Source organism: Oryctolagus cuniculus, chromosome 11, assembly GCF_051225735.1.
Source record: "Oryctolagus cuniculus isolate XC-2025 breed Fujian yellow rabbit chromosome 11, ASM5122573v1, whole genome shotgun sequence".
In the NCBI taxonomy this organism is placed as follows: domain Eukaryota; kingdom Metazoa; phylum Chordata; class Mammalia; order Lagomorpha; family Leporidae; genus Oryctolagus; species Oryctolagus cuniculus.
Genome location: NC_142877.1, coordinates 53,912,878 through 53,938,795, shown reverse-complemented (window position 1 = coordinate 53,938,795; position 25,918 = coordinate 53,912,878). Strand labels below are relative to the sequence as shown.

Here is a 25,918-nt window from a genome sequence, read left to right as displayed (position 1 = left end):
GAGAAAGTAGCCCTTTAACTGACGGAGCTGAAACAAACTCACGGTGAAGTTCAGGTTCCTATACTCTATCTCTTCCCACCCCAGAAGGACCTGTGGGAAGGAAGAGGCAAGGTGCTGTGGTTGCAGTGGGAGTTTGCTTCTGTTCATACTGTGCTGGGAACAGGCTGCCAGTGCCAGCAGTTCCCACTCAGATGAGCAGAGGAACAAGGCACAGAGGCCCAGTAGCACCTGTGATACAGCAGGCCCTTCCCATGCCCACTTTCTGTCCCCCGTCTCAGCACGTTTCTTCTGAGTACTAGGGTTAAGCTTGAAAAACGAACTGGAATGTTACTTTTCTTCATATTTTTGTTTTCCTGTAACAACCAAGGTTAACCTTAACTTTTTTTTTTTTTTTTAATTGAAAGCAGTTGTACAAAGGCACTTCAGGAAAGTTTGGGAAAATTGAAATTAAAAAATAAGTTTATTTTGATGCCTACAGGATAGCACATCTGCCTAGAAACTGCTTTAGACAGAATTAGGAAAGGGCTAGGTACTTGATGAACTATGTCAGCCAGTTTGTGAGCTGATTTAACTAGATGGGGATTGTCACACACTAGAGGAAGAGCAAAAAAACATCAATTTTAAAAAATGGTAAAAGTGATACAGTACCCCAGAATTTTCCTATGTACCTAGTCTGGTCATTGCTCTGGGAGGCTTGCTCAGAGAATAAGGCATGTACATAGACAAGAATTAGCTTGGGAAGTAGCACCAGATAGTGGATCCAGAAGTGGTTTATTATGGCAGGAACTTAGAGTGCAAAGGCCAGGTACCAGGCGTTATAGCAGAGCAGGTTTAGCTGCCACCTGCAACACCAGCATTCCATATCACAGCACTGGTTCAAGTCCTGGCTGTTCCACTTCTGGTCCAGCTCCCTGCTAATGTGCCTGGGAAAGCAGTGGAGGGTGGCCCAGATACTGGATCCCTGACATCCACATGGGAGATGGGGATGGAGTTCCTAGCTTTGGCCTGCCTGGTTCCTGGCTTTTGCAACCATTTGGGGAGAAGATCTCTCTCCTTTCCGCTGTCATTCTGCCTTTCAACTAGGAAACATTTTTTTTTTTTAAAAGGAAAATGCAAAGGCCAGAAAGAGATGGGAGATGAAGTTCAAGATTACCAGAGATCAAGTCTTCAGGAGTACTGAATGTCACTGAAGGATTCCAGCAGAATGGCAACATTGAGGTTTTCAATTGTTCTGGTAGCTCACTTTAGTGCAGACTGCCTGCCCCATCGCTGCTGGGTCCAGTGCCTGGCACAGGGCCCTACCAATGTGAACACCTACCCAGATATTTTGGAACAAGGAAGGAATAAAAGTAGTTATTAGTTGAGGCATGGAAGAAGCAAGACATTTCAGAAACTCTGGTTGGTTGTTTTCAGGAGCCCTGTGTCGCCTCTTGAGATTGAGTCAGGTTCAGCTGCTGTGGGGGTCCCATCAGCGTAGAGCGTTTCATCTTTGCTGTTTTCATCATTAGCCGTCTGGGAAGTGTGTGGGTTGTTTTTGTTTGTTTGTTTGTTTGTTTTTTGTTTTTTTTTTTTAAAGATTTATTTATTTGAAAGTCAGAGTTACACAGAGAGAGAAGGAGATGCAGAGAGGTCTTCCATCTGCTGGTTCACTCCCCAATTGGCTGCCATGGTCAGAGCTGTGCCGATCCGAAGCTAAGAGCCAGGAGCTTCCTCTGGGTCTCCCATGCGGATGCAGGGGCCCAAGGATTTGGGCCATCTTCTACCGTTTTCCCAGGTCATAGCAGAGAGTTGGATTGGAAGTAGAGTAGCTGGGGCTCAAATCGGCGCCCATATGGATGGGATGCTGGCACTGCAGGCGGTGGCTTTACCTGCTGTGCCACCGCGCAGGCCCCTGTCTGGGAGTTTTATGGTTTTTTTCTTTTGTTTGTTTGTATTTTACAGGATGTAATAAAAGGATGAATGAGCACCAAAAGATGATCTTCCTTTGTCCATGCTAATCATGTATAGAACACTACAGTGGCTCATTTAATGGTGTAAAATTTTGACCTTTACTTACTAAAACCTGTGATCTCCAGTCTCTTTTTTTTGTCCCAATTCTCTTGGATTACCCTAACTATTAAGAGATAGCATCTGTGAATTATTTACCAGTGAGCAGACTGTAGAGACTGTAGGGATACTGATGAGTGTTTAACCCTCAGGTTTGCATATGTATTTCACTTTGATTTTTTTGCTTGTTTGTTATTTTAAGAGTGGTTGCAAGAAATCGGCCAGAAAGGAAGTGAGGAAGGGAAGGAAGGCAGTTAACAAAACCTGAGTGTATTTAAAGTGCAGCTGTACTGTGAAGACAGCGAATGTGACAGAGGCGTGCAGACATAGATTTGGGGTGAAAATATCACTTTTCAGTGTGTTTGGGATTGCTCCACTAAATAATAAAAGAAAGTTCAGCACATTGGAGAAATTTGCAGTCTCCAATATTTCTAGCTTCTGTGCATCAGAAGAAATCGATGGCACCAGCAGAGGTAGTGTGGGTAAGCTGCAGTTGGTGGGAGCTGAACTTCTATTGTCTTTGCTACTGCGGTCATAGGAAGGGTTGCAGTTTGTGTCAGATGCAAAAGTAGCTTGAGAACGTGGGGCATGCTTAGTAAAAGTAGCAAAAATTCAGAATAAAGGGGCCAGCGTTGTGACGTAGCGGGTTATTCCACTTCTGATCCAGCTCACTGCTAATGGCAGTGAAAGGCAGCAAAAGACGACCCAGCTGTACCCTGCCACCCACATAGGAGACCCAGATGAAGCTACTGCCTTCAGCCTGGCCCAACTCTGGTCGTTGCAGCCATCTGGGGAGTGAACCAGCAGATGGAAGATAGATCAATCAATCGATCTCTTTTTCTCTGTCTCCCTCCTTCCATAACTCTAGTAAGTAAATAAATAAATTTTTTAGAAAAAATTTCAGAATAAAGTGGCAGGTACACAGAAATGAGTACAACTGGAAAATCCTTTCACGTGGTAGAACCTTTTTTTTTTTTTTTTTTTAAGATTTATGTATTTGAAAGATAGAGTAACAGATCTTCCATTTTCTGGTTCACTTGTTGGAGTCTTATTAGCACCTACAACATTTCAATCATAATCTTATCCAAACCGACTTAGCATTTTATGCCTGAGACATAACTGCAAAGAGCTTATATTCATGCAGAGTTCGTGTCACCTGGTCTGCTGCTGTTCTGTGTGCTTAGTCAACAGGGACAGTACATTTCACATGTTCTATTTATTTAGCATCCTTTTTTCCTGCATATCAAGGCATGACACACGTACCTACACATGTGTGCTATAGTCCTAAGTGCAGAAAATATACAGCTGAATGGCCAAGACAGACAGTCATCCTTTGATGTTAATCTCAAGAAATTAGCCACTCTAAACAAAACAACAAAAATAAAACAAAAAAGACCTTTAAGGGAGTATTTGTATCACCTTATTCAACTCAGACATTAGTGTTGGAAAATGATACCCAGCTTCTATGTGCTTCTGACAGAGATGTCGAAAGTTAGCCATGTCTAGGGACTGAACGTCGGAAGTGATTTCTTTATCAAGAATCAAGATGAATTGTGTGCTGGTGAATGAGTCACATTCAGTTTAGAAAGCTGCCTGTTCTTATCGATGATAGCCTTTGCTACTAGAGTAGCTGTGAACAACTCCCCTTGACACCAGTGGACGGGCCAAGATGGATCCTAACAGAAGATAGCTGAGTTGGGTGATTTGATTTGTTTGTAGTCTGATGCTACAAATCCTTGTGGCAGAGAAGAACACTCTCCATAATTATTAGTTAATTATCCAAAGAATACAGACCTTCTAAAACTTTGTTGATAGAAATAATTTCTTGGCTTTGTCAAGTTTGTTATCACATGTTTCATATCCCATCTAAAAAATACTTTTGGAAGATGTTGTTTTTAATTAATGAGTGTGAGCATTTTATTTATTGTTGCCATGTTTTTAAGAAAGTGCTGTCAGTATAAGTGGATAATCATTGATTTCCCATGACAACTAAGAACCATATTGCTTCTGATACAAATATAATATAAAAGGGGCACCTTTCAGGGCTGGTATTATGGTGTGGCAGGTGAAGCCGCCGCTTGCAGTGCTGGCATCCTATATGGATGCTGGTTCGAGTCCTGTCTGCTCCACTTCTGATCCAGCTCTCTGCTGTGGCCTGGGAAAGCAGTACAAGATGGCCCAAGTCCTTGGGCCCCTGAACCCACGTGAGAGACCCAGAAGAAGCTCCTGGCTCCTGGCTTCAGATCGGCCCAGCTCCAGCCGTAGTGGCCATCAGGGGAGTGAATCAACAGATGGAAGACCTCTCTCTCTGCCTCTGCCTCCGCTTCTCTGTAACTCTGCCTTTCAAACAAATAAATAAATAAATCTTTTTTAAAAAGGGGGGAGCACCTTTCACACTATGGGGTCTGGGTGTCTTAACTGACATATTTGCTGCTAGGCCAAATGCTGCCCCTGAAGGAAACTTTAAAACACTTCTGAAAGACACATAAGTAGACATCATAAACAGAAATGCATCCCTTGTTCTTAAACAATCTAATATCCTAAAGATACTAGTGTTTTCCATAAATATGGTTATAAATTGAACTAAATTCCAATAAAACAATGTCAGATTATTTATGGAGCTAAAAAATGATTTTTGAGGCTCATTTGGACAAACATGTAAGAACAGGAAAACAGAAAAGTTACAAGGTGTGACTACAGCTACTAAGGCATGTTTTAAAGACTGTATGGTTAAAGCAGTGTTGGGGCCTGCATTGTGGTACAGCAGGTAAAGCCACCACCTGCAACACCAGCATCCAGTGTGGGTGCTGGTTCATGTCTCGGTTGCTCCATTTTTGATCTAACTCCTTGCTAATGGCCTGGGAAAGGCAATGGAGGATGGCCCAGGTATTTGCACCACCGTCACCCACATGGAAGACCCAGATGCAGCTCCTGGCTTTGGCTTGACTGAGCCCTGGCTGTTGCAACCATCTAGGGAGTTAATCAGTGAATAGAAGATCTCTCTCTTTCTCTCATTCTTTCTCTCTCTCTTTCTCTCCTTCCCCCCGCCCACACTTCCTCTGTAACTCCTTCAAATAAAGTAAATCTAAAAAAAAAAAAAAAAGTGTGGTATACAGCACACAAATGAGCAGCCTGACCATTGGAATGGAATAAGAAGTTCAAAAATAAATCAGCACTGGGGCTGACGCTGTGACGCAGTGGGTTAAAGCTGCTGTCTGCAGTGCTGGCATCCCATATGGGCACCAGTTTGAGTCCCAGCTGCTCTGCTTCCGATCCAGCTCTCTGCTATGGCCTAGGAAAGCAGTAGAAGATGGCCCAGGTGCTTGGGTCCCTGCACCCAGGTGGGAGATCTGGAAGAAGCTCCTGACTCCTGGCTTCGGATCAGCTCAGCTCTGGCCGTTACAGTTATTTGGGGAGTGAACCAGCGGATGCAAGACCTCTCTCTCTCTCCGGCTCTACCTCTCTCTGTAACTCTGAATTTCAAATAAATAAAACAAATCTTTAAAAAAAAATCACAATAAACCAGCATACATCTGGGAATTTCTTGTATGATAAAGATGACTTTGCAATCACTAGGGCAAAATGTACTTTTTAACAGATGGTATTAGGACTGCTAGAGAAAACAGGTCAGAGATCTGCATGTGAAAAAGAAAGCAGAGAAGTGCCAAAAGGAAATTGTAATGAATTGTTCTGTAATCGAGTCTTAATTAAAAACCTTATGGAAAGGCTCAAAATCCAAGTATCAAAAAAGACTACATAAAAATAATTTTTGAAAAGATTTATTAATTTATTCATTTGGAAAGCAGAGCAAGAGAGAGGAGGGGCCGGCGCCGCGGCTAGCTAGGCTAATCCTCCGCCTTGCAGTGCCGGCACACTGGGTTCTAGTTCTGGTCGGGGCACTGGATTCTGTCCCAGCTGCTCCTCTTTCAGGCCAGCTCTCTGCTGTGGCCAGGGAGTGCAGTGGAGGATGGCCCAAGTGCTTGGGCCCTGCACCCCATGGGAGACCAGGAGAAGCACCTGACTCCTGCCTTCGGATAGGCGCGGTGCACCGGCCGCAGCGCGCCAGCCGCGGTGGCCATTGGAGGGTGAACCAACGGCAAAAGGGAAGACCTTTCTCTCTGTCTCTCTCTCTCACTGTCCACTCTGCCTGTCAAAAAAAAAAAAAAAAAAAAAAGTTTAAAGAGAGGGGAGGAGAGGATGAGAGAGAGAGAGAGATCATTCACTGGTTCATTCCCCCAAGTAACCACAGCAGTCAGGTTTGGGCCAGGCCAGAGCCAGGAGCCGGGAACCCCTGTCTGTGTCTCCCACGTGGGTGGCAAGGACTCAAGTACATGGGCCATCATTTGCTGCCTTCTTGGCATATTAGCATGAAGCTGGGTAAGAAGCAGAGTAACTGGGACTCAGTCCAATGGTCTGATATGGGATATGGATGTGCAAAGCAGTGGCTTAACCTGCTGTGCCACAATGCCAGCCTGTCCCCTCCTGCCACCACCACCACCAACCGCAATAATTTTTTATTATGGTAAAAAAAAAAAAAGACAAATTTGCCTTCTGACATTTTAAAAGTATTACAGTATTGTTAACTGTGTGCACATTGTTGTGCAGGGGCTCTCAGGGACTTTTTAAAATCCTGCATGATGGAAAATCCTATAGTCTTAACTCTTGGTGAATGACTCCCTGTTTCTTCTTCCCTTCTGCCTGCAGCAACCACCATTTTGTGTCCTATTTCTCTCAGTTTATGTACATAAGACACATCATATAACTGCAGTCATGTGATGTTTCTCTACATGAGAGGCTTACACACAAAATAATATCCTTAAGTTTAGCCATGTTGACAGGATTCTCTTCTCTCTCTCTCTCTCTCTCTCTCTCTTTTTAAGATTATGTATTAAAAAACCCGAGTAAAGGGGGAATGGGAGGAGACAAAAGATCTTCATCTGCTGGTTCATTCCCTCTATTCCTGCAACAGCCGTGGCTAGACTGGGACAAAGCCAGGAGCCAGGAAGTCCATTTGGGTCTCCTGTGTGGATGGCAGGGGCCCAAGTACTTGAGTCATCTGCTGCTGCTTTCCTGGACGGACTAACAGGGAGCTGGATTGGAAGTGGAGCAGCCAGGACTCAAACCCTTGCCCATATAGCCCAGGGTTGAAGGCAGCAGCTTAACCTGCTGCACCACAACGCCAGCCCCTAATTGGGGTTTGTTGTTGTTACTGAGTTATAGTTCTTTGTATACTCTGGATTTTAACCCATTTTATCTAATGTATATGGTTTACAAATATTTTCTCCATTCTGTAAGTTGCTCTTTCACTCCGTTGTTTGTTTCCTTCAGTGTGTAAAAGTGTTTAGGTTTCATGGTGTCTCAATTATCTATTTTTGCTTTTGTCGCCTGTATTTTGGTGGCACAACCAAAAAAATCATTGTCAGATCTAATGTTGTGAAGTCTTCCCCCATGTTTTCTTCTAGGAGTTTTAGTTTCAGATCTTACATTTGGGTTTTTAATCCATTCTACATCTATTTTTATGTATCATGTGAGTCCTTTTTTATTTTATTTATTTTTTGATGGTGTTATAAAAGGGATTGCTTCCTTAATTTTTATTTCATATGGTTCATTATAGAAATGAAACTGATTTTTGAGTGTTGATATTGTATCCTGCAAGTTTGCTGTATTGGTTTATTATTTCTAATGCCTTTGTTGGTACACTCTCAGGGTTCTGTACACTGCAGCGTGTCATGTGCTGACAGGCGTGGTTGACAGAGTCAGTTTTGCTTCTTCCTTTCCAATTTGAGTGCCTTTATTTTCTTTCTCTTGCCTAATGGCTCTGGCAATACTATGTTAAATAGAAGTGGTGAGGAAGCCTCCTTGTTTTGTTAATGATGTGAGAGGAAGAGCTTTTAGTTGTTCTTTTTTTTTTTTTTTTTTTTTTTTTTGACAGGCAGAGTGGACAGTGAGAGAGAGAGACAGAGAGAAAGGTCTTCCTTTGCCGTTGGTTCACCCTCCAATGGCCGCCGCGGCCGGCGCGCTGCGGCCAGCGCACCGCGCTGATCCGATGGCAGGAGCCAGGAGCCAGGTGCTTTTCCTGGTCTCCCATGGGGTGCAGGGCCCAAGCACCTGGGCCATCCTCCACTGCACTCCCTGGCCACAGCAGAGGGCTGGCCTGGAAGAGGGGCAACCGGGACAGAATCCGGCGCCCCAACCGGGACTAGAACCCGGTGTGCCGGCGCCGCTAGGCGGAGGATTAGCCTAGTGAGCCGCGGCGCCGGCAGTTGTTCTTTTTTTTAAAGATTTTATTTATTTATTTGAGAGAGTTACAGACAGTGAGAGGGAGAGATAGAGAGAGAGGTCTTCCATCCACTGGTTCACTCCCCAAGTGGCTGCAATGGCCGGAACTCCACCAATCCAAATTTTTCCGGGTCTCCCACATGGGTGCAGGGGCCCAAGTATCTAGGCCATCTTCCACTTCCTTCCCAGGGCATAAAAAAGAGCTAGATCAGAGGCGCTAAACCAGCGCCCATATGGGATGCTGGCACCACAGGTGTGGGATTTACCTGCTATGCCAGGGTGCCAGCCCCCAAATAAATAACTCTAAAAAAAAAAAAAAAAAAACTGTATTGGGCCAGTGCTGTGGTATAGCAGATAAAGCTGGCATCCCATATGGGCGTCAGTTTGAGTCCCGGCTGCTCCACTTCTGATCTGTGCTATGGCCTGGGAAAGCAGTAGAAGATGGCCCAAATCCTTGGGCCCCTCCACTGGCATGGGAGACTCTGAAGAAGCTCCTGGCTCCTGGCTTTGGATTGGTGTAGTTCAAGCTGTTGCAGCCATCTGGAGAGTGAACCAGCGGATGGAAGACCCCTCTCTCTGTCTCTGCCTCTGCCTCTCTGTAACTCTGCCTTTCAAATAAAGGGCAAAATGAAGAGGCAGAGTTACAGACAGAGAGAGGGAAAGATAAAGTCTTCCATTCGCTGGTTCACTCGCTAGATTGCTGCAGTGGTCAGAGATGGGCCCATCCCAAGCCAGGAGCTTCTTCCGGGTCTCCCACATGGGTATAGGGGCCCAATACTTGAGACTTCTTCCATAGCTTTCCCAGGCACATTAGCAGTAGCACAGCCAGGACTCAAATCATACAGGATGCCTGCATTACAGGTAACAGCTTTACCCACTATACCACAACACCAGCCCCCCCCCCCCATTCTGTTAATTTTGAATTTAGTTTGTTCTTTTTGTAGTTCTTGAGACCCACTTAGGTTGTTGAATTGAGATCTTTCTTCCATAGCAATTACAAAAGAAAAACTTGTTGCTGGTCAAAAGAAAACCACAAACCATGTCAAAAGACAAACAAAAAGAAAATATTTCCTTTTCAAAAAAAAAAAAAGATTTATTTATTTTATTGAATGAATTACAGAGAGAGAGGGTTCTTCCATCCACTGGTTCACTCCCCAGATGGCCACATCAGCCAGGACTGGGCCAGGCCAGGAGCCAGGAGCTTCATCTGGGTCTCCACATGGATGCAGGGGACCAGGGACTTGGGCCATCTTCTGCTGCTTTCCCAGCTGCATTATCGGGGCTGGGTGGGAAGTGGAGCACTCGGGACTCAAACAAGGGACCATATGGGATGCCATTATTGCAAGTGGTGGCTTAACATGCTATGCCACAACGCTGGCTCCAAGAAAATATTTCTAATATATCTGAGATGAAAAACTGATACCACTTACTTATGAAAAACACATAAAAATAGAGGGAAAGTGAACACAGAAGCCCCACAGAACAACAGTCAAGCAACATGAACATTCACTTTACTTAAAATCAAGTAGCGGGGCCTTTGCTTTGGAGTAGTGGATAGAACTGCCGCCTGCAGCACCGGCATCCCATTTGGGCACTGGTTCGAGTCCCTGCGGCTCCACTTCTGATCTAGCTCTTTGCTATGGCCTGGGAAAGCAGTAGAAGATGGCCTAGTTGCTAGGGCCCCTACACCCATGTGGGAGACCCAGAAGAATCTCCTGGCCCCTGGATTCGGATTGGTGCAGCTCGGGCCGTTGCGGCTGATTGGGGAGTGAACCAGCGAATGGAAGACCTCTCTCTCTCTCTGCCTCTCCTTCTCTCTGTGTAACTCTGACTTTCAAATAAATAAATAAATAAATCTTTTTTTTTAAAAAAATCAAGTAGTGTCAGATGGTCCTTATGTCTCTCATTATTGATAAAATAAATGCAAATTAAAACTACTGGGGAAACCAGTCAACTCTTAACTATCAAGTTGGTAACATCCAACAACTAGACAATATCCTGTGTCTAAAGGTGAGTCTGTGAGGAAGAAGGTACACCTAGTCATTGCTAGTTGTCCTAACAGTATGATAAAAACCCTGTTTGAGGGGAATTTCACAAGATAAAACAAAATTTTAAATTTAGTCACTTTTTGATTCAGCAGTCTTAACTTCATTCTACTCTGAAGATATACCCTCATCAGTATAAAGATTCACATTACAAAACTATTTGCAACTGAAACGTGAGAAGCATTTGCATATGCCAAATATATCAGTAGTTGAATAAAATGTGGGTACTATGCAGCTGTAAAAGAGAATGAAGATCTTTAGTGCCTGATACAGAATGATTTCCAGGATATATTACTAAGTAGAAAAAACAAAGTACAAAATAATATGTATAATATGAAACCTTTTATGTATGAGAGACAAATAAATGAGAAAATACATGTATGTCTGCTTAGTTTTACAATATATTAGAAGAATAAACTAATATCCAAAGAGATTAGTTACCTACAGAGGATGGATGGGATGGGGGTAGAAGGGATTGTTGGGGACAGTGACACTTCTTTAAATTTGCTTTTTGTTATAGTCCTGACTTTTGGAACCATGTAGATGTTTAAGTAGTAAGATTGGTAGAAACCTATAGAAAGCAAGCAAAAACAAATGAACTTAACTATATGAAGAAAATAGGGGCCAGCGCTGTGGTGTAGTGGGTTAAGCATCTATCTGTGGCACCAGCATCACATACCGGCGCAAGTTCGAGATCCAGGTGCTCCACTTCTGGTCCAGCTCCCTGCTGATGGCCTGGGAAAGCAGTAGAGGATGGCCCAAGTGTTTGGTCCCCTGTTCCCACCTAGGAACCCAGATGATGCTCCTGGTTCCTGGCGGCCATTTGAGGAGTGAACCAGCAAATGGAAGACACTTCTCCCTCCCTCCCTCCCTCCCTCTCTGTAACTCTGCTTATGAATAAATCTTTAAAAAACAAAGCAAAAAAAAAGGGGGGGGGGATATAAACACAACAAAGCAGAGAGAGGTAAGGACTAACCCAAGTGGCTTTTGAACACAGTACTATCAGAAATCAAAATGAGACGGGATTGGTGTTGTGGCACAGCTGGTTAAACTGCCACTTGCCACACTCGCATTCTATATTAGAGTGCCAGTTAGAGTCCTTGTTCCTCTGCTTTGTATATCGCTTCCTTCTAATGCATCCTGGGAGGCAGCAGATGATGACTCATTTTCTTGGGGGCCTCTGCCACCTATGTGGGAGACTGAGGTAGAATTCCTGGCTCCTGGCATTGGGCTGGCCCAGCCCTGCCTGTTGTGGGTATTTAGGGGGTGAACCAGCAGGTAAAAGTTCATTCTCTCTCTCTCTCTCTCTCTCTCTCTCTCTCTCTCTCTCTCTCTCTCTCTCTCTCTCTCTCTTTTTTCCTTCCTCCTCCTCTCTCCTCCTCTCTCCTCCTAGCGCATTAGCGCATTGCTCTGTCTTTCTAGTAGATGGAAAGTAAATGTTAAAAATTACAATTTTAAAAATGCAAAATTGCAACTATTTAAAGTTCTTAATTGGCCTTTATTTTGTGATTCTAGAATCAGTCAAAGCTTCATTCTATAAAATGGGGTAAGGCTGAGAAGAAGTTGGTTTCATACTTAGAAAATGGCTGAAGAAAGCAGAAAAATAGAACAAAAAAGCAGATAAGTCATTTCAAAGTACTTTTCTTGTAAGGTGAGGAGAGGGGGAGCAGCAGAAAAGTAACTGATAGGTTAACGTCCAGTTGCTTTTTGTAAGAATTCAAGCAGAGGGAACGTCATTGTCCTGTGCTTGTGCTTTGGCCTGTTTGAGAAACTTGGCTGTTACCTCATTCTCTTGATTTCTCAGGTCATATAACAACTCATGTGGACTTCAGGATAACTTTTTTATTTTGGTGTTGGTCTCTGGGACCTAAACAGGAACTTAGTCCAAAAGAGTGACCTCCTATAATCTTTATTTAATTGCACTTGAATTATATATGCTCACTCTAAAGATGAAAAAGACTACAAATAAATATTGAAGTCTAGTTATAAGACTTATTTTCCATAGTAATATGAGAAAGCAATTTTGAAGCTACTTTCTGTGTATTATAGTATTGAGTGAGTAAATATGTTGAGAATATTGTAAACCAGATTTCCTCCTGTTAAAGAATGGAATTACAAATGAAAAGGGCTTAAATTAGAATGATGCTAAGCTGGAATTGGAGGTATTAGTGTGAACTCATAGTTTTTGATATATAGACAGAAATAGATCTATTTATGTGTGTGTTTTTATTCCTTTATACATTGAAAGGGTTCAAAAGAAAAAGATACCTCAGCAGCAGTGAACATCCTTAGTTCTAAGGTCTTACCTTCTAACTACCATTCATTCTCTGTTAAATGGAGCCAGAGATCCTTAGAGAAATGTTTACTTAGAGCACTAGAGCAGGGACGATACCAGATAAGCCTGGAACATCCTATGCCATAAGCAAATAGCTGCTCGAAATGATAGGACGGTGTCAGAGGATGTAAGAACCAATTTGGAGGGCTTCCTCTGGGCCAGACTTGGGGAAATATGAACAGTAAAATACATAATGAAAGGAACAGAATAGTAATGAAAAGAAATGAGCATCATTTGGTCATTTTTTTAAAAAGATTTTACTTATTGCTTTGAGAGGTAGAGTTACAGAGAGGGAGAGACAAAATGATCTTCCATCCGCTAGTTCACTCCCCAGATGGCCACAACAGCTGGAGCTGGATCGATCTGAAGCCAGGAGCCTCTTCCAGGTCTCTCACATGAAATATTTCTGGAAAAAAATACATACACACACTGTGATTTCTGCATGTGGGTGCAGAGGCCCGAGCTCTTGGGCCATTTTCTGTGATTTCCCAGGCACATTAGCAGGGAATTGGATCAGAAGTGAGCAGCAGAACACAAACCAATGCCCATATGAGCTGCTGGTGCCACAAGCAAAGACTTAGCCTGCCATGCCACAGCGTCGGCCCCCACACTTTTTCTTTTTTCTTTTTTTTTTTTTTTAAAGATTATTTATTTATTTTAAAGGCTGAGTTACAGAGAGAGGTCTTCCATCTGCTGGTTCATTCCCCAAATGGCCACAATGGCCAGAGCTGTGCTGATCTGAAGCCAGGAACCAGGAGCCTCTTCCGGGTCTCCCACGTGGGTGCAGGGGCCCAAGGTCTTGGGTCGTCTTCTACTGCTTTTCCAGGCCATAGCAGAGAGCTGGATCAGAAGTGGAGCAGCGGGGACTCAAACCGACGCCCATATGTGGGATGCTGGCACTGCAGGCAGTGGCTTTAACCACTACGCCACGGCTTCTTCTTATAGTAAATGCCAACCAATAACCATGAAAAGAATCAGCCGGCGCCGCGGCTCACTAGGCTAATCCTCCGCCTTCCGGCACCTGCACACCGGGTTCTAGTCCCGGTCGGGGTGCCGGATTCTGTCCCGGTTGCCCCTCTTCCAGGCCAGCTCTCTGCTGTGGCCCGGGAAGGCAGTGGAGGATGGCCCAAGTCCTTGGGCCCTGCACTCCATGGGAGACCAGGAGAAGCACCTGGCTTCTGGCTTCGGATCAGTGTGGTGCGCCGGCTGCAGCACGCCGGCCGCGGCGGCCATTGGAGGGTGAACCAACAGCAAAGGAAGACCTTTCTCTCTGTCTCTCTCTCTCTCACTATCCACTCTGCCTGTCAAAAAAAAAGAAGAAAGAAAAGAATCAAAGTCACTGGCCGGCGCCGCGGCTCACTTGGCTAATCCTCCACCTGAGGCGCCGGCACACCAGGTTCTAGTCCCGGTTGGGGCGCCAGATTCTGTCCCGGCTGCTCCTCTTCCAGTCCAGCTCTCTGATGTGGCCTGGGAAGGCAGTGGAGGATGGCCCAGTGCTTGACCCCTGTACCCGCATGGGAGACCAGGAGAAAGCACCTGGCTCCTGGCTTTGGATTGGCACAGCGTGCTGGCTGTAGTGGCCGTTTGCGGAGTGAACCAACGGAAAAGGAAGACCTTTCTCTCTCTCTCTCTCTCTCTCTCTCTCTCTCTCTCTCTCTCTCACACACACACACACACACACACACTCTCACTGTCCAACTCTACCTGTCTAAAAAAAGAATCAAAGTCACCATAGCCATTATAATAATTGATTCAGCCAGAAGTCCAACAATGGATGATAAAATTAATAGATGGATGGTTGGTGGGGTCTATAACATTTATATAGTCTCAAAAGTATTACCTCATAAATTACTAATCACAAAGGGGTGAATAGTGATTTTTTTAAAAGATGTATTTATTTGAAAGTCAGAGTTACACAGATAGAGGAAGAGAGGCTGAGAAAAAGAAAGGTCTTCCATCCCCTGGTTCACTCCCCAACTGGCCACAACAGCCGGAGCTGTGCTGATCTGAAGCCAGGATCCAGGAGCTTCCTCCAGGTCTCCCACCCAGGTGCAGGGGCTCAAGGACTTGGGCCATCATCCACTGCTTTCCCAGGCCATAGCAGAGAGCTGGATCAGAAATGGAGCAGCTGGGACTCGAATCAGTGCCCATATGGGATGTCAGCACTGCAGGCAGCAGCTTTACTGGCTACACTACAGTGCTGGTCCTGAATAGTCATTTTACAGTGGATTAATTTAGCAGATACCATTTTAACTAAAATTATGAACTTTGTAATCATTGTTAGGCCACCTGTAATGAGGCATGTGCTTTCTGACATCATGTTTTAATGATGAGAATCCTACCAAAATATGTAACATTAAACTAGTTATAAGGAAATATCAAAGAAACCAAAATTAAAGAATATTTTACAAAATAAGTGTACAAAAAATTTCAAGACCATAAAAGACAAAGTGTGAGAAATGGTTCCAGATTATAGAATATAGGGACAGGGCAAGTAAATAAATGTGTGATCTTGTATTAGATCCTAGGCCAGGAAGAAAGGATGGAAAAACTATATAAAGGACATTATTGAAATAGTTGTCCAAGTTGGAATGTAAATTGTGGGTTAGATAATAGTTTGTGACACCATTAAGGTTCTGAATTTTGGTAAAAGTACTGTGATTATATAAAAGACAAATCTCTGTTCTTAGGAGAAATAAATACTTATACTGTGATTTCAGCACTTGTTGAAACTAGACATGTCCTAAGGTAAAATACCGAATTGTTGTTGCTATGAAAGGTAGCAAAAAAAAAAAAAAATTGGAAATAACCTTATATCTGATAACAGATGGCTTATATAAATATGGCACACTCATAGAGTGAAATTAATTTAAAATTGTGTTGTAGGTCTATATTTACATGGTGAGGTGTTTCTAGTTGGGTTAGTGAAGGTGGTTTTGGTTCCAAGAAATGGGACCTGTCCCCGGCTTCCTCCAGTAGCTGGAACTGGAACAGAACTGCTGAGAAATCCTAGAAAGGGAGAGGGAGCTCTGAGGACCTCAGCCTGGAAGTGCAGAAAAGACCTCCTTTCTAGCACACTGGCCTTGAAGTGACTCTAGTACCTGCAGTTTTTTTGATTCAGAGTTTAAATTCCTCGAAGCATCTCATTATTCATGTCTCTGAGGTGCCCGTATACCTGGCACAAGAGGCTTGGAAGGATGTTTGCATGTGAATCGTGCCCATGTGTGGACGGGAGGTTGGTGTGAACTAGGATGCCACCTCAGTTGTTTTCCAGCTCAGTAAGATTTTGTAAGAGTTCTCCCCACCCCCCTTTTTTTGAAGCAGAATATAAAAGACTGTGTACAGTATGATCCTATTTTGTAGTAACAGAAGGAATTTTGGAGTTGGGGTGGATAATCAAGGATTCTGTTTAGATACGTTAATTTTGAGATTCCTGTCACACATCCAGGGAGAGAGCTGAATTCTTTGGTGACCAAAGTGGCAAACAAGTAACATCTGCCTTTATGTTTTTCGGTATCAAAATCAGTCTTGTGTTTTTGTGGCATAGAACTGAGGGGTTTCAACTAAATGTTCTTTCATAGAGTTAAACAAATCCCAGGCTTCTTTTCCTCTGGGCCCTACATAGCACCTGTTCCATTTAGGGACAGGACCCTGGCCTGGTACAACACCCGTCCGACTCTGGGCTCTCCTGCTGCGTGCCTGGCTGTCAATTCCTTTTCTGGGATGTTAAGTAGTTAACAAAGCTCTTCTGGACTGCCTTTTCCTCCTAGGAGAAATTATCCTTGATCCCTTTTGTGGCTACTTTTGGTTTTTGTTTCAATTTGTCTAAATCAAATGATAAAAATCACCTGAACAGCCCTTTTCCCTTTTCTATCTATCGAGGCAGTGATAGTTCAGCCCACAGTGGTGGACACTTTTCAGAGCCAGGAGCTAACAAATGCAAATGTTTAATTTTTCAGATATCCACACGGAAGCAGTTCAGGCTGCACTGGCAAAGCATAAAGAACAGAAAATGGCTTTGCCCATGCCAACCAAACGGCGGTCCACGTTTGTCCAGTCTCCTGCCGACACCTGCACCCCTCCTGGTAAGTTTATCAGAATTTTTCCTCTCTGATGGGTGCACCCTGTTGTTCCTGAAGTGAGTTCTAGCTTTTCTTTCCCAGGTAGGAGCAGACTGCACCGTCAGGGGTCTGTTAGAGCACATTCTGCAAGAGTGCAGTTGTCACTGTCCACTCATAAACTCCATTCAGAAATACGCCATGTGACTTCCTTCTGGATCCCAGTATTTCCTTGCACTCATGTAAATGCAGGCTGAAAAGGATCAGGGCAAACTTGTGCTGTGGTTACATAGCCATTTCCATTGTTCCCCAAAATACGAGTCTGGCCAGTAGTCAGATGTGCTACCGTAAGGCAGATGCTTCATGGGGGCAGCAGTCACAGGATAGGTGGTCTTGGGACAGAATTTGTGTGTCATCAGAGATTATGGGAGAACAGGCATGCTGAGTTGTAAGAGATCAGAAAATTGTAAATCAGTATGCTTTTGTGTATGTGTTAGTATATTTTGTAGGTAATTCTGTTTTTTCAAGGATCCACCCTTTATCCTGGAGTCCTTGTTCCCCTAAAGTAAACCTGGGCATTGTAGCTTCCTATCTGGGGAACAGCTTGAACAAAGATTCTATGCAGAATCTTTGCCAGGGTTTTTTAAAATGTAAACAAATTTTTTAGATCAAATTCCTGACAAGATCTTGATATGAGACCTCCTAGACTAAACATAGTATGAAATCTATTTATGAAATCTATTTCAGAACCTCAATATCATGGCTGTCTCCCTACTGTCATGTTACTGCTAACGAACTCTTTGGGGAAAAGTTTCCCCATTCTGTTATGACCTAAACTACTGAACTGTGTTTTTAGGGAGATTCCTGGGAGGGTTGCACTGCTGGGGTTGACTGTTATTCACAGCTGTCAAGTTGTTGAGCTGTTGTTCATTGACCCAGGTTCATGAGAATAGTTTTCCCCTAGGTTCTGGCTAACTTCTCAAAGCATTGGGGTGTGCTGTGGGCTCATTAACTGTGTGTGCTTCTTTCCCTTCACATCTGTGGTGTCAATGTGTTTGAAAGAGAAATAGCTCTGTGGCTTCAAGTGTTTCTTCAAAATGTAACACAGGGTACTTCTAGCTGACCATCACAGTAAGACATTTTGTGCCTATAATGTCCATGTTTCAAACCCGCTCATTGAGAATCTTGGATGGTTTCCCTTCCCCATCAGTGCAGCACAAGTTAGGTCCGCGTGACAAAGGGGGCTCAGTTTCCTGGCGATTCCTTCTTGGCAGATTCTGCTGCAGTGTAGCTGAGGGTTCAGTTGCAATAAATGACAAAGGGTAGGGGGCAGTGTGACATGAAGCGCTGGAAACATTCCTCTCCAGAGTAAGTAGGCTGCCCTCGTGGCTCGGGGGTAAGTGTGAGAGCGCAGCAAAGGATCTTGAGAATGCTCAGAAAGACTGGAAACCTCCTCTGCCCCCTTTCATAAAAGGCACTGCCTGAGGGGAATTTACCGGCTCTGGAAACAAATCCCAGCTGTTCGTTTTTGAATGAGACCACAGTCCTTTGGAGTTACTATAGGCCCCTGTGTTTCTAAACACCAGTGTCCTGCTCTGTCTGCAGCCTTGGAGATGTGTCCTAATGTTCCTGATCACGTTATGTGTTCAGTAATTCCATGACACGTGTATTGAGCTGGATGGAGTAGTACCACTGTTCTGGGGATCTCTGATAATAGTCACGAGACCTTGATGTGTTGCTGGGGACATCTGTGTTGTCAGGTGGCAGGAAATTCTCTTGCGGGAAAAAGCATTAAGCACAGCCTTCGTGGTGATTTGTCACACAGCCCCCACGTGAAATACATCTTGATGCTCTCATTCAAGAGTTACCCACATGCCTATGACAAATACTTTGCTCTAGTGAAAAGGTGTGGGAGTAACTATGTCATAAGGCTTCTGTTAGCACCTTTCATTTTAGCGAGTGGAATTCGCTGTCCCACATTAGGATTCAGGTTCTGTTCTCGCCCAGCTTCTTAGAGCTGTCAGTTAAGAGACTTGGCTGTCTCTGATGCCTGTTGCAGTTTAATCCTGCATTGTTATCTCCCAGGACCGTTTCCAGCCTAGCACCGGGAGGGCAGAGATATAGCCCTGGAAACACATCTGAGATAACCTAAAGCACATTCCAGGTGCAGGCCCTCGCTCCACACGTGTGTGAGCCTGGTTTCATGGTTCACTCCTGGAGCACACTAGCGGGGCAGCTTTGAAAGGCACTCTACATACAACTCTATTACTGAAATGATGAAAGTGTAGACCTGTTTCTGGAGAGATTAAATAAGGACCTGATGAATAAAATGCATAGTATCATGCAATCTGGAAAATATGGTAAATTTTGGCATGGGAAATAATTTGTCTTTTTGCTCATTTCATAAATCACTCTCAAGTAATCAGATGTCAGTGTACCTACATTTTGCTTATTGATAGGTGCCCTAATTTCTGTCCTGGATTGGAAAAGTTAACTTCTCTAAGCTGGTAGTGAGCTGTGGCTCCTTTAGCGTCTGTGGCCTTTTCAGATCCTTTTTCAGCCTGCTTGAGCTTTTGCCATCCAGTTCTCTTTATGCACTGAACTCATTTACTAATGTCATGAGGCAATTACCTCAGCTCTCGCTTTATAGGGGTTCTTTGTGTAACTCTATTACTCATTCATATGGAAAAACACAATGCAGAGACTACAGCCTGTAATTTTTCCCTCTGAGCTTTTCTGCACCCTCGTGGACTTAGCTATTTCTGCATTCTGAAGGGACACGGGCGACCAAGTAGACCGACTGCCCAGTGACCCTGCAGCACAGCAGCTGTTTTGACTGGCTTTGGTAGAATGGAGCTTACATTTACATGTCTGGCTTACCATGGCCCTGCTTATAACCCAGAGGGCCAGAAGACAAGGAGAAATGTACCCCTCTGTTCCTTCTGTATGTGAAAATGATGTCCATGAAGAGACTGGATTATTGCTGTTTAACACACTTTAGCTGTGCTTGATGGAATAGCACACGAAGGGCTTTCATGTACCTGGGGCTGTCCTGCCTCACTAGGTGCTGGTAAGCACTTGGCCCTGTGACCAGGGCAGATTTCATCAGAGATGAGCAAACCACCAGGCTTACAGATACCAAGTGATTTGCCCCAGGTCAGACAGCAGCTTGGTGTCAGATTCAGTCTTCTTGCTTGTGCTGATGACTGTTGAGGAAATCCTTTTTACCTAACAGGACTCACGTATGCATGGTACTGGACTGGGTATTACAATGGGACTTTAGAAATCTCATGGGAAATGAAATTAGAAGATTATTATGATGCAAACATTTTTTTAAAAATCCATACATATGAGGGGGTATTTAAGAGGTTCATAAAAATGTATATTATGAAGAAAAATTATGCATGGTTTCCACATTTTACTTATTCATAGCAATCATCCCCTTTCTCAAGTTGCATGGTTGGCATAGCATTTTTTTTTTTATTCTGCCAACTTTTAGTCAATTTCTGTCTTTTGTGTGTGTGTGTGTGTGTTTATAGGAAGGAATTAGCCATTTAGTTATTCTTAAGGAAAATTCCAGATGTTGCAAATCAAAAAGGAATAAAACCACCACCACCACCCCTTTTAAAAATTTATTTATTTATTTGAAAGAGTTACATGGAGAGGAAGAAACAGAGAGATCTTCCATCTGCTGGTTCAGGAGCCAGGAGTTTCTGCCAGGTCTCCCACGTGGGTGCAGGGGCCCAATGACTTGGCCATCTTTGGCTGCTTTCCCAAGTGCATTGGCAGAGAGCTGGCTCAGAAGTAGAGCAGCTGAGACTGGAACCAGAACTCATATGGGATGCTGGCATTGTAGGCAGCAGCTTTTCCCAGTCCACCACAACACTGGCCCCAGCATTCTCTCCCCCTTCCCCTGCTTCTAACCGTTGTATCGTGAGGAGGAGAAGGGGTACTGATGTCTTGGTGGCTGTGTGCCCGGACTGCTGCAGTGCTTCCCGTCCGTTGTCCTCTTCTGTGGTTTCCGCTGTAGTTAGAAGAAAGACTCCTGAGGTCTCACCAGACCCGGAGCAAAACATTGCTGTCTGCTTGCTCTCATTTTTTGTCACTGTCAATTCTGCATCCTGCACTTCAGCTACCTGTTTCTTTGAACTTTTTCAATGAACCTTATTTTTCTGTTCCCTCTACACTCTCACACACGCTGCCCTCTCTACCTTATACTGCTCTCTCCACTGCCTCTGTGCCCCTCAGAACTAATTCCCACTTACTTGGGGGGTCTTCCTTGAACTCTAGTAAGACACGAGGTTCTGAAGTCTGACAGTAGGAACAATGTCTTCTTGCTTGTCATCTGATTCCTATCAACTAGTGTGGTACTTGGTCATATTTGCTGAGTGGACAAACAAGCGGATACCCCCTCTTAGGGGTGGTTGTACTGCCAGGTCACTTAGCTGCCACGCTAGGACCCAGAGTTCAAATGGAAGACTGACCCTAAAGCCATGTTTTTTCCACTGCTCTAAGTCACTCCACTGTTTAAGTCCTTAAACATCCTGAGGAGAACAGGCAGGAAAATTAGGTAATTGAATTGAAGAAATTTGCATAATTACATAATTGATCCAATACAGAAACATAATGAAGCCAATTTTCCATAAACCTAATCATAAAAAGACTGGTTTTACTATCTTTTGGAAATTGGGTTATTCTGATTTTAAACTTGCACAAATTAAAATAGATGGCGCAATCTTGAAGGAATCCTGTAAATCCAGGGAAGTTTATGGGATTCTGAAATGTGTGACCCTGAAAATACTTATTCAGATTCACCTGTTCCTGTGAGTCCACCATCTTTCCCCTCCCTACTTCTTTTTTTTTTTTTCTAAGCACATTTGCAAAGAGGAATATTTGCCTTCCACAGTGCAATTGGAATGTTAGAATATTTTCTAGAGGGGGCAGTGCTGTGGCATAGTGGATAAATCCGCCGCCTGCAGTGCCGGCATCCCATATGGGGGTCTGTTTGAGTCCCCACTGCTCCACTTCCAGTCCAGCTCTCTGCTATGGCCCGGGAAAGCAGTGGAAGATGGCCCAAGTCCTTCTGCTCCTGCACCCGCGCGGGAGACCTGGAATAAGCTCTTGGCTTTGGATGGGTGCAGCTCTGGCTATTGCTGCCAACTGGGGAGTGAACCAGCGGATGGAATACCTCTCTCTGTCTCTCTCTGTCTGTCTCTCTCTCTCTGCCTCTCCTCTCTGTGTGTAACTCTGACTTTCAAGTAAATAAATGCATATTTAAAAAAATATTTTCTGGAAATTGTACAGAAAACTTTCTTTACATAAAGGGTTACAGATGCTGTTACTTTGTATTTTCCTTTTTACATTCTAGATCTCTTCATCCTTCAAGGAGCTTCATTGCTTGGAATTGTTTGGAATCTAGTCAGTGTTTTCCTCTTCAGGTTCATTTTTTCACCCTATACCTCCTCACAGTCTTTGTTCCATTTACTTAGAGTCCATGTACTCTCTGTGAAGCCCCTCGTGTAGCCTGTTCCATAGCATCTGTCATATTCTCTCACATTCGTCTATGGGCTTGGTGTCTACTGTACTGGACCATAAGCCTTCACTGTCTCATAGAGGCTCATATGCCTTAGAATCCCCAGGACATGACAAAGGTCCTGGTACAATTGCAGTTGGATAGTACATTTAAAGCAGTCAGGAACAGTCTATCACCCTTGGGATGCAAATCTCCCTCAGTATGAGGTCATAAGCTGGAGGCAGTGCAGAGCAAGAAGCAAGGGTAGGGTGATGGCTGTGACTTGGCCCTTGCCCCAGACCAGCACAAGTTGCCTCCTAGATTGATCTTTTGTCTTGTGTAGATCTCGTTCCTATTATGAGGTCCTATTCCCTTAGTTATCTCTGGCTCTTAGAACCAAAGCAAGACTTGGACCTAAAGTTTCACCTGAGTTAGAGGAAAGTGTTGTGCAGGACTAACGCAGGATATATAACTTCCAAAAATTTCAGTGAATAATCCACAGGTCATATATTATAATCCCCAAAACTCATTTAGAAAGATGGTCAGACTAATTGCCCCCTTTAGCTTGTACGCCTCATATAACTTAGAGCTCTAGAAAAATTCCTGACTTCTGTTTCCCTCAGCTTTGCCTCCCTGTATTCAGTTGGACTTTTTTTTCCCCACTCCCCATTATGCTTTTCTAATTTAAGCTCTGTTTTCCTGAAGTCAGAGCCAGACCAGATACAGACAGCAGTGAAGTTCTCACAGCTCTTCTCCAACTGAGAATTTCTTTTTTTAAAGATTTATTTATTTACTAGAAAGAGTTACACAGACAGAGAAGGAGAGGCAGAGAGAGAGAGATCTTCCATCTGCTAGTTCATTCCCCAATTGGCCGCAACGGCCGAAGCTGCACCGATCCGAAGCCAGCAGCCAGCAGCTTCTTCTGGGTCTTCACGTAGGTAGAGGGGCCCAAGGACTTGAGCCATCTTCTGCTGCTTTCCCAGGCCACAACAGAGAGCTGGATTGGAAGTGGAGCAGCCGGGACTCGAACAGGCCCCCATATGGGATGTCGACACTGCAGGTAGCAGCTTTCCGCGCTATGCCACAGCACCGGCCCCTCCAACTGAGAATTAAGAGAAGAAACCCAGATGCTGGGTGCTCTCCTTAAAGATTTGGGACACTTAACTGTGTCACACGATCCAGATCTATCGGCTGCATTTCCACAAAGCCTGAACACCTCCAGGCCAAGGGCTGTTCCCTTTCCCACTTCAGTTCCCCAACACCTAGCTCACTGTTTGGCACATACTTTTAGCAAGAATGACTTTTGTTTATCTCCCTATTAATCATTATTATTCCCTTTTAAGAAGAGACTGATAACTTGTCAGAGTCAGAGAAGCAGCCCGAAACAAGGAGACTGAGGAAGATATATAAGAATTTCAGTGTTGGGACCAGAACTTTGGCACAGCAGCACAGTGGGTTAAAGCCCCAGGCTGTAGTGCCAGTATCCCATATGGGCACCAGTTCGAGTCCCAGCTGCTCCACTTCTGATCCACCTCCTTGCTAATGCACCGGAGACAGCAGTGGAGGATGGCTCAAATCCTTGGGCTCTTGTACCCACTAGGGAGACCCAGAAGAAGCTCCTGGCTTTGGATGCAGCCATTTGGGAAGTGAACCAGTGAATGGAAGACCTCTCTCTCTCTCTCTCTCTCTCTCTCTCTGTCTCGACCTCTCTCTCTGTAACTTTGCCTTTCAAATAAATAAAATAAATCTTAAAAAAAAAAAAAGAATGTCAATGTTATTTAAATACAAGTAGATAAACTAGAAGAACTTAGGTTTTGATTAAGCTTAGAACAGAAAACCAGAGAGAGCAGTTTAGCTCTTAAAGGATGTTTTAAAACACAAACTTAAAACTACTTGTAAAGTTAGGCTATTTTATTTTTGCAGGCTGTGGTCCATACACTTTCCTCAAGATTTTTGAGAAACTTTATGTATTAATCTACCTTAAGAATGCGAATGTTTTGCTGGTGTCAAAATCGAATGTGTGATCGATGAGCAAGAACTGAAAAGTCTCTGTTCTAGGCAGGATCGAGAACTTGTTTTTTTCTAATTCCACACAGACACGTCTTCGGCCTCTGAGGATGAGGGCTCTCTGAGACGCCAAGCTGCGCTCTCTGCTGCCTTGCAACAGAGCTTACAGAATGCCGAGTCCTGGATCAACCGTTCAATTCAGGGATCGTCCACTTCTTCATCTGCATCTTCCACGCTGTCCCATGGAGAGGTCAAAGGAACCACTGGGTCTCTAGCTGATGTATTTGCCAATACTCGAATAGGTAGGAGCTGGATCTACCCAAGAAGCCCAAATTATGTTCCATTTGGCTCCCGGTGTCCAGGAAATAGTCTATAATTTGTATTAGGTTTTTCAGTATGATTGAAAAATTATAATCAGAACCTGACAGTCAATGAGGCAAAGAAGGAAACACCAGCAATACATTTGTTACTGGAATGATAGGCACCATCTGCATTATCGGTGCACCGTGCTGCCCACCTGAAGCCATAGCTGTTTCCATCAGCAATACTCAAGCTGCAAGGTATAATACCAGTCATAATGTGGTGCTATCCCCTTTGAGGACTAGTACATAGATTTAAGAGTGTTAAAATATATCATCTCATAGATTATCCCAGGATTATCGTCTACATCCTGTCAAACAAAAAAGCATTCCACGCAGCCAAATTTTACACTAAGCCAGTATCAGTGAGGCTCTTTTGTCTTCGTATAAAGACTGGGTTTATTGTCCTTGCTGCTGAGGTATTGCTGCAACTGGAGTGTGTTGCCTGAGGATGTTGGTGCCCCATGAGCTGCCACCTGCTGCTGTTGCTGCTGCTCTGTGCAGTTTAGCTTTTGCTTGCCTGTGCTTTACGTGTGTGTGTGTGTGTGTGTGTGTGTGTATTTTAAGGAGTTGTGACATCTGTAGATAAAGATGTAGCTTGGATCTGTGCTTTCATTTAATTGTTTGGTACAAATTACATTAAGTAATGTAGCTCAGCATTTTATGTATGTTATGTATCTCCCTTTTTCCCCTCAACAGTCAATTGTGTTTTGCTGTCTTAATTTTCATCTCTGACTTCTGTCACCTTTTGCATTTATTTTCTTAATTGATTTTTGCAAAGAAAATCTTGGAAAGTCTTCCATTGGAGGCTGGACTTTTTCAGGAAAGTAAGCCATCCTGAGGGTGTCTATGCCCACACTGAGAAGCCGGGTGCCTTCAGTTAGTGGTTTAGCATGCGCTCTTGGCTCTGCCCGGGCCCTCATGGAGCCTCCTCAGCCACTCCAGGCACGTGTGTGTGTTCACCCCTCTTCTGTGGAGGGTCTGCCAAAGAGCCATGCTGGGTGAATGCCTATCTCCACATTTGTCTACTGGGGGCAATTTCACTTGTAACATATTTTGTGCTAATGCCCAAATAATCTGGTTTTTTGTTAAGGTTTCATCTGACCACTATTTGTCTATTGCTTCTACTACTCAGTGAGACGTTATTGATTCAGTTAGTGACAGATAACCATTTTATGCAACATTATTGCTTTTTGGATGTTTGCTATGACAGAAATAATCCATGTTCCTGATAGAAAAATTCAAAAATGCAGGTAAAAGACACATAGGATAATCTG

At 44.0% G+C, this 25,918-nt stretch overlaps 1 protein-coding gene across 7 annotated transcripts in view; it reads left to right on the top strand.

The window, feature by feature from the left end:
* DIP2B (DIP2 acetate--CoA ligase B (putative)) overlaps nucleotides 1–25,918 on the top strand; it is a 233,394-nt gene that overhangs the window by 131,962 nt on the left and 75,514 nt on the right. For 5 of the 7 annotated variants that reach the window (XM_070052227.2, XM_089308327.1, XM_070052222.2 and 2 more), the window contains 2 exons: nucleotides 16,665–16,790; nucleotides 24,372–24,584. In XM_070052227.2, the coding sequence (XP_069908328.1) occupies nucleotides 16,665–16,790; nucleotides 24,372–24,584 (339 nt within the window). The remainder of the gene's footprint in view (nucleotides 1–16,664; nucleotides 16,791–24,371; nucleotides 24,585–25,918) is intronic. The other 2 variants (XM_070052224.2, XM_070052223.2) reach the window with 1 other exon arrangement.